A 14427-nucleotide genomic window follows, 5' to 3' on the forward strand; every position below is an offset into this window, starting at 1 on the left:
AAGTAGAGATATGGGTACAAAAGAGCAAGAGGGTAAGTCAAATTATGGGGATGAGGTAGTCGGATGTGCTATTTACAGATTGTACAGGTACAGTGATCGGTAAGCTGCTCAGACAGCTGATGCTTAAAGTTAGAGAGGGAGATATAAGACTCCAGCTTCAGAGATTTTTGCAATTCGTTCCAGTCATTGGCAGCAGAGAACTGGAAGGAAAGGAGGCCAAAGGAAGTGTTGGCTTTGGGGATGACCAGTGCAATGTACCTGCTGGAGTGCGTGCTACGGGTGTGTGTTGCTATGGTGACCAGTGAGCTGAGATAAGGCGGGGCTTTACCAAGCAAAGACTAACATTGTGCACAAAGTAGACAACTTTGTGCACAAAATTTGATAGAAATACAGTGGGGCAAAAAAGTATTTAGTCAGCCACCAATTGTGCAAGTTCTCCCACTTAAAAAGATGAGAGAGGCCTGTAATTTTCATCATAGGTACACTTCAACTATGACAGACAAAATGAGAAAAAAAATGTATTTGCCAATTATGGTGGAAAATAAGTATTTGGTCAATAACAAAAGTTTAACTCAATACTTTGTTATGTACCCTTTGTGGGCAATGACAGAGGTCAAACGTTTTCTGTAAGTCTTCACAAGGTTTTCACACACTGTTGCTGGTAATTTAGCCCATTCCTCCATGCAGATCTCCTCTAGAACAGTGATGTTTTGGGGCTGTTGCTGGGCAACACAGACTTTCAACTCCCTCCAAAGATTTTCTATGGGGTTGAGATCTGGAGACTGGCTAGGCCACTCCAGGACCTTGAAATGCTTCTTACGAAGCCACTCCTTCGTTGCCCAGGCGGTGTGTTTGGGATCATTGTCATGCTGAAAGACCCAGCCACGTTTAATCTTCAATGCCCTTGCTTGATGGAAGGAGGTTTTCACTCAAAATCTCACGATACATGGCCCCATTCATTATTTCCTTTACACAGATCAGTCGTCCTGGTCCCTTTGCAGAAAAACAGCCCCAAAGCATGATGTTTCCACCCCAATGCTTCACAGTAGGTATGGTGTTCTTAGTCCTCCAAACACGACGAGTTGAGTTTTTACCAAAAAGTTATATTTTGGTTTCATCTGACCATATAACATTCTCCCAATCTTCTTCTGGATCATCCAAATGCTCTCTAGCTTCAGACGGGCCTGGACATGTACTGGCTTAAGCAGGCGTCTGGCACTGCAGGATTTGAGTCCCTGGCGGCATAGTGTGTTACTGATGGTAGGCTTTGTTACTTTGGTCCCAGCTCTCTGCAGGTCATTCTGGGATTTTTGCTCACCGTTCTTGTGATCATTTTGACCCCATGGGGCGAGATCTTGCCCAGATTGAGGGAGATAATCAGTGGTTATCAGATTATCAGTGGTTTAATAATTGCTCCCACAGTTGATTTCTTCAAACCAAGCTGCTTACCTATTGCAGATTCAGTCTTCCCAGCCTGGTGCAGGTCTACAAATTTGTTTCTGGTGTCCTTTGACAGCTCTTTGGTCTTGGCCGTAGTGGAGTTTGGAGTGTGACTGTTTGAGGTTGTGTAAAGGTGTCTTTTATACTGATAACAAGTTCAAACAGGTGCCATTAATACAGGTAACGAGTGGAGGACAGAGGAGCCTCTTAAAGAAGAAGTTACAGGTCTGTGAGAGCCAGAAATCTTGCTTGTTTGTAGGTGACCAAATACTTATTTTCCACCATAATTTGCCAATAAATTCATTAAAAATCCTACAGTGTGATTTTCTGGATTTTTTTTCTCTAATTTTGTCTGTCATAGTTGAAGTGTACCTATGATGAAAATTACAGGCCTCTCTCATCTTTTTAAGTGGGGGAACTTGCACAATTGGTGGCTGACTAAATACTTTTTTGCCCCACTGTAAGCTCTTTGTGCAAATGGAACATTTCTGAAAACTTTAATTTCAGCTCATCAAACCTGGGACCAACACTTTATTTATATTTTTGTTCGGTATAGTACGATATGTTACGTTTCGTATGGTATGTATTAATTTGGGGATGTCCATCATCCATTTAGTATAATATGTTCCGACTTAATTTGTTACAAATTCCAATTTGTTGTGGTTAACGTTAGCTGGGTGGCTAGGTGGCTAACGATAACATTAGCTAGCTGGCTAACATTAGCTAGGCGAGGAGTTAGGGTTAGGAGTTAGGCTAAAGGGTTAAGGCTAGGGTTAGGGGAAGGGTTACGTAAGTAGCTGCAAAGTAGCTAAAAAGTACTAAGTAGTTGAAAAGTTGCTAATTAGCTAAAATGCTAAATGAGATTCGAACACGCAACCTTTGGGTTGCTAGATGTTCTCGTTATGCACTGACCGATCCACTACGACCACTACGACCAACCATCCTCCTTTTGTTTTTGCTTTAAGTAACCTTCTGTCTTCTGTAACCATACCAAACATAACATATCATACTAATTTGAGTGTCCCCAGATTTACTTTACTAAGTTCCGTCTAGTCTATGAGACCAGGCTGTAAAATGTAGTGATGGAACACAATGGTTGCTGGCTTCTTGTCAATGCTTATGGGAACCATTGAGGAAACAGAGCACATATTTGGAATTTGAGCAAGCGTTTGCATAGAGGGCCTGATTGAGTGTTGAGATAGGTACAAATAAAATCAAATCAAATAAAATGGTATTTGTCACATACACATGGTTAGCAGATGTTAATGCGAGTGTAGCGAAATGCTTGTGCTTCTAGTTCCGACAATGCAGTAATAATCAACAAGTAATCTAGCTAACAATTCCAAAACTACTACCTTATAGACACAAGTGTAAGGGGATAAAGAATATGTACATAAAGATATATGAATGAGTGATGGTACAGAGCAGCATAGGCAAGTTACAGTAGATGGTATTGAGTGCAGTATATACATATGAAATGAGTATGTAAACAAAGTGGCATAGTTAAAGTGGCTAGTGATACATGTATTACATAAAGATGCAGTAGATGATATAGAGTACAGTATATACATATACATATGAGATGAATAATGTAGGGTATGTAAACATTATATTAGGTAGCATTGTTTAAAGTGGCTAGTGATATATTTTACATCATTTCCCATCAATTCCCATTATTAAAGTGGCTGGAGTTGAGTCGGTGTGTTGGCAGCAGCCACTCAATGTTAGTGGTGGCTGTTTAACAGTCTGATGGCCTTGAGATAGAAGCTGTTTTTCAGTCTCTCGGTCCCAGCTTTGATGCACCTGTACTGACCTCGCCTTCTGGATGATAGCGGGGTGAACAGGCAGTGGCTCGGGTGGTTGTTGTCCTTGATGATCTTTATGGCCTTCCTGTGACATCGGGTGGTGTAGGTGTCCTGGAGGGCAGGTAGTTTGCCCCCGGTGATGCGTTGTGCAGACCTCACTACCCTCTGGAGAGTCTTACGGTTGTGGGCGGAGCAGTTGCCGTACCAGGCGGTGATACAGCCCGACAGGATGCTCTCGATTGTGCATCTGTAGAAGTTTGTGAGTGCTTTTGGTGACAAGCCGAATTTCTTCAGCCTCCTGAGGTTGAAGAGGCGCTGCTGCACCTTCTTCACGATGCTGTCTCTGTGGGTGGACCAATTCAGTTTGTCTGTGATGTGTACGCCAAGGAACTTAAAACTTACTACCCTCTCCACTACTGTTCCATCGATGTGGATAGGGGGGTGTTCCCTCTGCTGTTTCCTGAAGTCCACAATCATCTCCTTAGTTTTGTTGACGTTGAGTGTGAGGTTATTTTCCTGACACCACACTCCGAGGGCCCTCACCTCCTCCCTGTAGGCCGTCTCGTCGTTGTTGGTAATCAAGCTTACCACTGTTGTGTCGTCCGCAAACTTGATTATTGAGTTGGAGGCGTGCGTGGCCACGCAGTCGTGGGTGAACAGGGAGTACAGGAGAGGGCTCAGAACGCACCCTTGTGGGGCCCCAGTGTTGAGGATCAGCGGGGTGGAAATGTTGTTGCCTACCCTCACCACCTGGGGGCAGCCCGTCAGGAAGTCCAGTACCCAGTTGCACAGGGCGGGGTGATGACGAGCTTGGAGGGCACTATGGTGTTAAATGCCGAGCTGTAGTCGATGAACAGCATTCTCACATAGGTATTCCTCTTGTCCAGATGGGTTAGGGCAGTGTGCAGTGTGGTTGAGATTGCATCGTCTGTGGACCTATTTGGGAGGTAAACAAATTGGAGTGGGTCTAGGGTGTCAGGTAGGGTGGAGGTGATATGGTCCTTGACTAGTCTCTCAAAGCACTTCATGATGACGGAAGTGAGTGCTACGAGGCGGTAGTCATTTAGCTCAGTTACTTCAGCCTTCTTTGGGAATAGGAACAATGGTGGCACTCTTGAAGCATGTGGGAACAACAGACTGGGATAGCGATTGATTGAATATGTCCGTAAACACACCAGCCAGCTGGTCTGCGCATGCTCTGAGGGCGCGGCTGGGGATGCCGTCTGGGCCTGCAGCCTTGCGAGGGTTGACACGTTTAAATGTTTTCCTCACGTCGGCTGCAGTTTAGTTGCGGGCCGTGTCAGTGGCACTTGTCCTCAAAGCGGGCAAAAAAGTTATTTAGTCTGCCTGGGAGCAAGACATCCTGGTCCGTGACGGGGCCGGTTTTCTTTTTGTAATCCGTGATTGACTGTAGACCCTGCCACATACAGTGCCTTGCGAAAGTATTCGGCCCCCTTGAACTTTGCGACCTTTTGCCACATTTCAGGCTTCAAACATAAAGATATAAAACTGTATTTTTTTGTGAAGAATCAACAACAAGTGGGACACAATCATGAAGTGGAACGACATTTATTGGATATTTCAAACTTTTTTAACAAATCAAAAACTGAAAAATTGGGCGTGCAAAATTATTCAGCCCCCTTAAGTTAATACTTTGTAGCGCCACCTTTTGCTGCGATTACAGCTGTAAGTCGCTTGGGGTATGTCTCTATCAGTTTTGCACATCGAGAGACTGAAATGTTTTCCCATTCCTCCTTGCAAAACAGCTCGAGCTCAGTGAGGTTGGATGGAGAGCATTTGAGAACAGCAGTTTTCAGTTCTTTCCACAGATTCTCAATTGGATTCAGGTCTGGACTTTGACTTGGCCATTCTAACACCTGGATATGTTTATTTTTGAACCATTCCATTGTAGATTTTGCTTTATGTTTTGGATCATTGTCTTGTTGGAAGACATATCTCCGTCCCAGTCTCAGGTCTTTTGCAGACTCCATCAGGTTTTCTTCCAGAATGGTCCTGTATTTGGCTCCATCCATCTTCCCATCAATTTTAACCATCTTCTCTGTCCCTGCTGAAGAAAAGCAGGCCCAAACCATGATGCTGCCACCACCATGTTTGACAGTGGGGATGGTGTGTTCAGCTGTGTTGCTTTTACGCCAAACATAACGTTTTGCATTGTTGCCAGAAAGTTCAATTTTGGTTTCATCTGACCAGAGCACCTTCTTCCACATGTTTGGTGTGTCTCCCAGGTGGCTTGTGGCAAACTTTAAACAACACTTTTTATGGATATCTTTAAGAAATGGCTTTCTTCTTGCCACTCTTCCATAAAGGCCAGATTTGTGCAATATACGAGACTGATTGTTGTCCTATGGACAGAGTCTCCCACCTCAGCTGTAGATCTCTGCAGTTCATCCAGAGTGATCATGGGCCTCTTGGCTGCATCTCTGATCAGTCTTCTCCTTGTATGAGCTGAAAGTTTAGAGGGACGGCCAGGTCTTGGTAGATTTGCAGTGGTCTGATACTCCTTCCATTTCAATATTATCGCTTGCACAGTGCTCCTTGGGATGTTTAAAGCTTGGGAAATCTTTTTGTATCCAAATCCGGCTTTAAACTTCTTCACAACAGTATCTCGGACCTGCCTGGTGTGTTCCTTGTTCTTCATGATGCTCTCTGCGCTTTTAACGGACCTCTGAGACTATCACAGTGCAGGTGCATTTATACGGAGACTTGATTACACACAGATGGATTGTATTTAATATGATAACTGATGATCAATGGATGTAATTTGACCATGTATACTACAAGTTTAGATATCTGGCCACTAGACTAACTTACCAATCTAAAACATGTTAGCTGACATGGGCTAACTGATGATGGGCAACCAAATTTCGAAATTACACCTTGTTTGATGAGAGTGCAGGGGACAACTTTTTAAGGCTATGCACAAACTAAGAAGTGTGGCTTTAACATACCTTGGCTCCTGCAGGTCCCACGGGCCCTGCCGTTCCTGGTAGTCCCCTCACCCCCCGGTCACCTCGATCACCCTGTAGATAAACACACAAGTGAAATCATTCAAAAAAATTATATGTAGAAACAAAGACAGAGAAAGTATGTACCAACCTATGATGTGCATACCATAGAGCTATGGTCTAAAGTAGTGCACTATATAGGAAATCGGGTGCTATTTGGGATACTGACACTGTCAGGATTCTCTGGAATGCAGCAATACTGTGTTTGCACTTCCGTTTCCAATGCAGGTGCCATTCATATCTTATTATATTTTGATGTATAATCTTGCTTGGAATTGCTTTTCAAAGGTGAAGCCAGGGAGTCTAGTTGTATTGGATAAAGACTTTGTGAAAATGTTCAGTAAATGTTTATTCATCCAGCCTGATCTATACGGCATGTTTAATATGGCGATAATGTTGAAGATTTCTCTGTTGTTACACCCTTTGACCGGTAAACTTACTCAACTCGATTGTGTAAGGCCCAGCGCAAGATTTGTCTATCCTGTACTTTGAAGGTTGAACATTCAGGAAGTCCTCTCCTGTATTGCTTAAGGTGGAGTTTAATAAATCGGTCGGACTCCTATACTGGACGCAGGTAATCCTGTGTTTAACGTAGGTGTATGTAGGTATGCCAGCACTAAAGTATCAGAATTTCTATAGGACTGTGGGTGGTTGTCTGGGTAAACATTTTATATCCAAAACCTTCAAAAAAAGAACTCTACCTTTTCTCCAGGAATTCCTTTCCCAGGCTCACCCTCTGTCCCTCGCAGTCCTGGTAAACCAATCTCACCCTGTTTCAAGACACCAAGGAGAATATAAAAATGCAGACAATGAACAAGTGAGCAAATGAACTATTTCAAATGTCTGTGCTCTGTGCGTTTGCGTGTGCATTTTAAAGCAGTTGGACGAATAAAGATTACTTAAACTTTAGAGCAAATCATTCCTTACTTTAAACTCTAGTAAATATACAATGGGGCCCAATGAACTTTGACCTCCTTTGACCCCTTGCTTACCTTAGGTCCGACCGCTCCATCTTCCCCGGGTATACCAGGTATCCCAGAAGATCCGTCAGGTCCTGGTTCACCCTGGAGAAGACCAAAGACCAGACACTCACATTCAACACCTGCTCATCTCAGCTGTACATACAGTGAATGTACATAATATCCAGTGTTGTATGTTTCATTGGGGACCTTTGCCATTAACTCACCTTTGACCCTGGCTCCCCGACTCCTCTCTCTCCCTGTGGTCCATGTTCTCCTGGGAAGCCCTGGTCACCCTGTGGAGAAGACAACTGGATCAGTCCCTGATTAGAGGTGAAGAATGAAAACAAGCAGTAGTACGGACCTCATGGTCTGGATTTGAGTAAGGGTCACCCACCACCATATTTAGTTCCACCCACCTTTGGGCCGACTATTCCCAGCCCTGGTGGCCCCCGAGGGCCGGAAGATCCAGATGGACCACTGTCTCCCTGCAAGGAGAGAGAGGGACAGAGATTGGTCAGTTTACTTATAATTGAGTGATAAAACAAACCAGAAAGTCAGTTGGATACAAATTGAAATAGTGGAACACAGTGGAAACAATTTAATAATTTAATAGGCCTGCCTTTTCTCCTTGGATCCCTGCACCTGGAAAACCCACCAATCCTGGCAAACCTGGAGCTCCTGTGTTTCCCTGGAGGTCAGAGGTTAAAGGAATCAGGGGATAAGCGGTAGTCCCTTAGTGCAGGGGTTCCCAAACGTTGTTTTTTTTTGCTTCTGAGCCCCTTTTATGATAGCAACTTCATCAGGGACACTGTCATAATATCAAAATACAGTGCTTCTGCAGTGCATGGCCGGACTTACCAAGTCTCGGCCCCTGGGAATTAACATTTAAAAGGCCCCCCTCTTGGCATCAGAGAGACAATTTTGATAGTTTAGGGTCAGGGTTAGGGCCAACATACCTTGTCACCTTTCAACCCTGAACCCGGGGTGCCGCGGGTGCCCTTAGGACCCTCGTAACCCCTGTCACCCTGAAACACAAAATACACCCTGAGCCATCAGCTAGGTACACACTTTACTGTATAAATAAGAAAGATATGTGATTCCTACATGTCATATCTCACGCACAGCTCACTATAGCCTACACATACAGAACATATCCAAGCTAGACTATTCAGTGGTATGAACAGCTAGTGACGGTGTCTCACCTTAGGCCCTGGTAGACCCTCTCCTGGGAACCCTTGTGTTCCCTGGACCCCTGGAGGACCAAATGGACCCTAGTAGACATAATAAAGAGGATAAAAATGACCGTCAGCAAAGAGCAAAGCTCAATTATTAACAATATGTCTCAACCTAGTGGATATCCTGACACACTGCAGGGTAATTCTACAATTGTATTTTTATTTAACCTTTATTTAACTAGGCAAGTCAGTTAAGAACAAATTCTTATTTACAATGACAGCCTACCAAAAGGCAAAAGGCCTCCAAAAGGACAAAACACACATCACGACAAGAGACAACACAACACCACATAAAGAGAGACCTAAGACAACAATATAGCAAGGCAGCAACACATGACAACACAGCATGCTAGCAACACAACATAACAACAACATGGTAGCAACACAACATGGTAGCAGCACAAAACATGGTACAAACATTATTGGGCACAGACAACAGTATAAGGGCAAGAAGGTAGAGACAACAATACATCACACAAAGCAGCCATAACTGTCAGTTAGAGTGTCCATGATTGACTCTTTGAATGAAGAGATTGAGATAAAACTGTCCAGTTTGAGTGTTTGTTGCAGCTCGTTCCAGTCGCTAGCTGCAGTGAACTGAAAAGAGGAGTGACCCAGGGCTGTGTGTGCTTTGGGGACCTTTAACAGAATGGGAATAGCAGAACGGGTGTTGTATCTGGAGGATGAGGGCTGCAGTAGATATCTCAGATAGGGGGGAGTGAGGCCTAAGAGGGTTTTATAATTAAGCATCAACCAGTGGGTCTTGCGGCGGGTATACAGAGATGACTAGTTTACAGAGCATTGGTGGCAAATCTGATGGCCGAATGGTAAAGAACATCTAGCCGCTCGAGAGCACCCTTACCTGCCGATATTTAAATTATGTCTCCGTAATCTAGCATGGGTAGGATGGTCATCTGAATCAGGGTTAGTTTGGCAGCTGGGGTGAAAGAGGAGCGATTACGATGGAGGAAACCAAGTCTAGATATAACTTTAGCCTGCAGCTTTGATATGTGCTGAGAGAAGGACAGTGCACCATGTAGCCATACTCCCAAATCATTTTATGAGGTGACTATCTCAAGCTCTAAACCCTCAGAGGTTGTATTAACACCTATGGGAGGAGAGGCATTCTTCCTACCAAACCACATGACCTTTGTTTTGGAGGTGTTCAGAACAAGGTTAATAAATCCTGTCAAGGACACTGGTTCCCACTTGGGAACTGTTTACAGAAATTGCCTAATATGTCACTATTAAACATATTTAACTTCAATTAAATCAGAAGTGCAGCACACCAAATGAAAGCTAAACCTCTTGCTAATCTAGACACCATGTCAGATTTAAAAAAAACTTCCAGCAAATCCGCTTATCGATCAGTAGACAACACATTGGGTACAGTTACAGCAAAGTAGATTTTTCACAAAAGTCAAAAATAGCAATAAAATTTATCAATTACCTTTGAATATCTTCTTCTTTTGGCAACACTAAAGGTCACGACGAAACAGTAAAGGGTTGTTTTGTTCATAGAATCCATTTCTATAGCCTAACCTAAACATTTTGTAAATGGCTTGTGTCGTCAATTTCGTGTCCTCCAACTTTGGATGTAACGTTCGATGTAATTACTCAATCTAAACTGACGTTTATCAAGTCCTGTTTGGTGTCGATGCAGTCCTCTGTTTGTTAGTAGAACAACCCCAACGCATGATTATTTTCTGGGACATATTGACCGAAAGGAAGTGATTTGAAAGCAGCAAACAATGACCTATTTGTGCATCATTGATTGGATCGGTTCTTCATTGATTGACTGTATTTCGGACCAATTACCACTGATCCTCTTGAAATTTACCTGGTTAGATAGCCAATGAGCTCAGGTAAACGACACCATGTGATGGTTCTATCAAAGAAGCCTATCTGTTGTGGGAAAGCCGTGCGTATCGACAGCCATTCTCAATTGAAAATTATTCAGGACGCACAAACTTTGGTTACGCGCAGCATTTCTTTTGGAGAGCAGTTTGAAAGAGTAAATATGGCAAGTAAATCTTTAAAATCGAAGACCAAGACAAAGTACACAGATGTAATTGATGAGATTTGTCGAGAAAGTGACACTGAAATTGTACAAGATGAGACCGACAGTGACCAATCTTTTGACTCTTTAGCTGAGGCTATGTTCTTAGAGGGAGAAGATTCTGTTTTGGATCGGTGAGTAACGTTATTTGAAAATATAATATCACATATTATTCATTTGAGTTGTTTGAGATATTTATATTTTATTTGCCATATAAAAATATGACTAGGACATGAAATATAAAGTACATATAAGTATAATGAAATGTATACAGTAAACATTGCTCTACATTTTGGGTGTATGTCTGTGGCCCTGTATATAGCATGGGTTATTTTTAGCTGAGAGGCCTGTAATATAGCATGGGTTCTTTTTAGCTGAGAGGCCTGTAATATAGCATGGGTTCTTTTTAGCTGAGAGGCCTGTAATATAGCATGGGTTCTTTTTAGCTGAGAGGCCTGTAATATAGCATGGGTTCTTTTTAGCTAGGAGGCCTGTATATAGCATGGGTTCTTTTTAGCTAGGAGGCCTGTATATGGCATGGGTTCTTTTTAGCTAGGAGGCCTGTATATAGCATGGGTTCTTTTTAGCTAGGAGGCCTGTATATGGCATGGGTTCTTTTTAGCTAAGAGGCCTGTATATGGCATGGGTTCTTTTTAGCTAGGAGGCCTGTATATGTCATGGGTTCTTTTTAGCTAGGAGGCCTGTATATGGCATGGGTCCTTTTTAGCTAGGAGGCCTGTATATGGCATGGGTTCTTTTTAGCTAGGAGGCCTGATATGGCATGGGTTCTTTTTAGCTAGGAGGCCTGTATATGGCATGGGTTCTTTTTACATGTGTTTTATCTAAACATGAAATGACCAACACCTCACTTTGTATATAATCTGTGTCTGTTTGTCTGTCTTTATTTCAGTCCCAGTGATTCTGATTGGGAGCCCATACTACCTAGAAGCAAATCCCCCACTGAGGCTGGTCCATCCAGCCGGAGCCATCCTGTCTCTGGCCCCACACCTACCCACGCCCGGCCATCAAGAGGTGTGAAGCCGGTGACAAAGAAGCGGAGGAAGGGAAGTGTGGAACCTGCTGGCAGAGTGGAGGAGGATCGTTGGCACTCTGTGCTGGAGGAGGATGTGGCCCCACCCCCTCCACTTTTCAGACCAAAGAGACCACCAGGTCCTCAGCTGGACATGACCTCTAAGTACAGCCCCATTCAACTTTTTCAGTTGTTTTTTACCACACGAGTTGTTGATTCCCTGGTTTTGAACACTAATAGGAACGGAGCTAATAGGCAGGAAGGCCAGAAAGAGGCATGGAAGCCCATTTCCATGTCAGATCTTTTTTGTTTCTTTTCTATGGTCATTTACATGGGTCTAATAAAGCTAAAAACCCTGAAAGACTACTGGAAAACTGAATCACTATATCAACTGCCTTTTCCCTCCACGGTCATGTCATGCAAAAAGTTTTTGACAATTTCACGGGCACTTTATATCAGTGACCCAGAAGTTGATAAGGTCAATGAGATGAAACGAGGCACGGCGGGGTTTGATAAGCTATGCAAAATTAAACCTCTCTACCTCGACATCATTGAGGCCTGCAAAACCTATTTTCAGCCTGGCCAGAACCTTTCCATAGATGAGAGAATGGTAGCCTCAAAGGCCAGAATTGGCCTGAAACAGTACATGCGTAACAAACCGACTAAATGGGGTTACAAACTGTTTGTTTTGGCCGATTCTGCGTGTGCATACACGTGCAATTTTTTTGTCTATGAAGGGAAGAACAATTGTGCTACCGGGAAGGGACTGAGCTATGACTCGGTTATGCAGCTATTAGATTTTCAGCTGCTAGGGAAGGGCTACAAACTGTTTGTGGATAACTTCTACACAAGCCCTACCCTGTTCACAGACCTGAGGAAGCTGGAGATGTGGGCCTGTGGCACCATCCGTTCCAACAGAGTGGGCTTTCCAAAAACTAGGGTGAACGACATGCCTAGGCGGGCTGAGCGGGGGACCATGCGATGGATCCGACAAGATGGCCTGCTGTTTGTGAAGTGGATGGACACAAGAGAGGTGATGATGTGCTCCACTATACACAAGTCCTTCACTGGTGATCGCGTCGCCAGGCATGTGAAGGACGCTACTGGGGCATGGATCACAAAAAATGTCCCCATTCCAACAGCAGTGAAGGACTACAATAAAAGCATGGGAGGAGTCGACCTGTCAGATGCGCTCATCGGTTACTATAATGTTCTTCACAAAACCATGAAATGGTACAAGACATTTTTCTATCATTTCATTGACATTGCTGTGGTGAATTCCTTCATCCTCCAGAAGGAAATGGCCAAGAGCTGTGGACAGCCCCCCATCTCACAGCTGGCATTCAGGGAGCAGCTCGTCCGTGAGCTTGCTAGCTACAGCAGGTCCACTGCAGCACCTTCAGTCCCTTCTGCTCCTTCAACCAGTGGTTTGCACATGCTGAAATTCCTTATTGCAGGCGAGAATGAGTGCAAAAGGAATTTAGTAAGGAGGCTTCGTTGTGCTCTTTGCAAAAATAAATCCTCTGTCGGCTGCAACACCTGTGCAGTGACCCTCTGCTTCACAGCAGAAAGAGACTGCTATGCGCTGTGGCATCAGCAGCACAATATTGTGTAGAGGGTCTTCACATTATTGAACATTGAGTGTAAATAGTTACCCATGTTAATTTTTTTTTGTTTGGAAATGTTCATTTTTTTCTTCAATTTTCCAAAATATATTTTTCCGGGTATGTTTGAATAATTTTTTTGTATTTTGTATATAGTTATTTTCAGCAATGTACCCATGTACAAATTCGGCCACTTGGGTACATTTGGGAAACTTGTGAGGGACCCCTGGGTGACTACATACCCAATGGCATGTACCTCACTCATTCCTAGAGTCTGAAACTTTGGGCAAATACTGTTGCATGCTTATTCTCTCATTTGAAACTATCCAGAGTATCATAACTGAATATTTTGATGTTCTAGTTGATTTTAAAGATGCTACAACAATAAAATAACTGAAAAACGCCTGTTTATTTCCTTGTATTTTCTTCTACCAGATATATTGTGTTATGTTCTCCTACATTCAATTCACATTTACACAAACTTCAGAGTGTTTTTTATCAAATGGTAACAAGAATATGCATGTCCTTGCTTCTGGGCCTGAGCTACAGGCTGTTAGAATTGGGTATGTCTTCAGGCGGAAATTGCACAAAGTGGGGGGGTATCCTTAACAGGTTTTAAGGGTAGAGAGAGCTTGTTGGACCCTAAGAAAGCTTAGTTGTAGAGGGCTATGTCAAGCAAGCGTTGACGTAAGAAAGTTATCTTGTCACGCCTGCTCCCGCTCTTTCCTTCCCCTGGCGCTCGAGGGCACCAGGATCCCCAGCATTACGCACTCAAGCCACCATCAGTACGCACACCTGCCTTCCCCCCGTCGCACGCATCAGCGATCATTGGACACACGTGGACTCAATTACTTGTGTCATTAACTATACCTATTTCTGTCTGTTCCCAAGCTCTGTTCCCTGCTTCGGGATTGATTGTTATATGCCCGTGTTACCCGTGTTCTGATGCTGTTCCTATCGTGTTCTATGCCGGTTCGCCAGGCTCCCACACCCCTCCCGGATCGCGGGGAGTTTACCCCCAGCCGATTTGCACGCTCATGGGCGCCAGGCTGCCCTGCATTACGCACTCCTGCCGCCATCATTTATGCACACCTGCCTTCCCTTGTCAAGCGCTTCAGCGATACTGGACTCACTCAATCACCTGTTTATTACCTCTCCTATATTTGTCAGTTCCCTGCTCTGTTCCCGCTGCTGCATTGTTTCTCATATGTCCGTGTTTCCTGTGTGCTGACGCTGTTCCTGTCTTGTTCTATGTCTGTTCCCGCT

At 43.9% G+C, this 14427-nt stretch overlaps 1 protein-coding gene across 1 annotated transcript in view; it reads right to left on the minus strand.

The window, feature by feature from the left end:
- The window catches only part of col28a1a (collagen, type XXVIII, alpha 1a), a 39196-nt gene that overhangs the window by 11726 nt on the left and 13043 nt on the right, over positions 1–14427 (minus strand). The window contains exons 16-23 of the mRNA XM_036953015.2: positions 8436–8504; positions 8190–8258; positions 7853–7921; positions 7650–7718; positions 7458–7526; positions 7264–7335; positions 6973–7041; positions 6215–6286 (exon numbers count right to left, since the gene is read on the minus strand). Coding sequence (XP_036808910.2) covers positions 6215–6286; positions 6973–7041; positions 7264–7335; positions 7458–7526; positions 7650–7718; positions 7853–7921; positions 8190–8258; positions 8436–8504 — 558 coding nt within the window. The remainder of the gene's footprint in view (positions 1–6214; positions 6287–6972; positions 7042–7263; positions 7336–7457; positions 7527–7649; positions 7719–7852; positions 7922–8189; positions 8259–8435; positions 8505–14427) is intronic.

The sequence above is a fragment of the Oncorhynchus mykiss genome, chromosome 18, assembly GCF_057628025.1.
Source record: "Oncorhynchus mykiss isolate SJ-2025 chromosome 18, ASM5762802v1, whole genome shotgun sequence".
Taxonomy (NCBI): domain Eukaryota; kingdom Metazoa; phylum Chordata; class Actinopteri; order Salmoniformes; family Salmonidae; genus Oncorhynchus; species Oncorhynchus mykiss.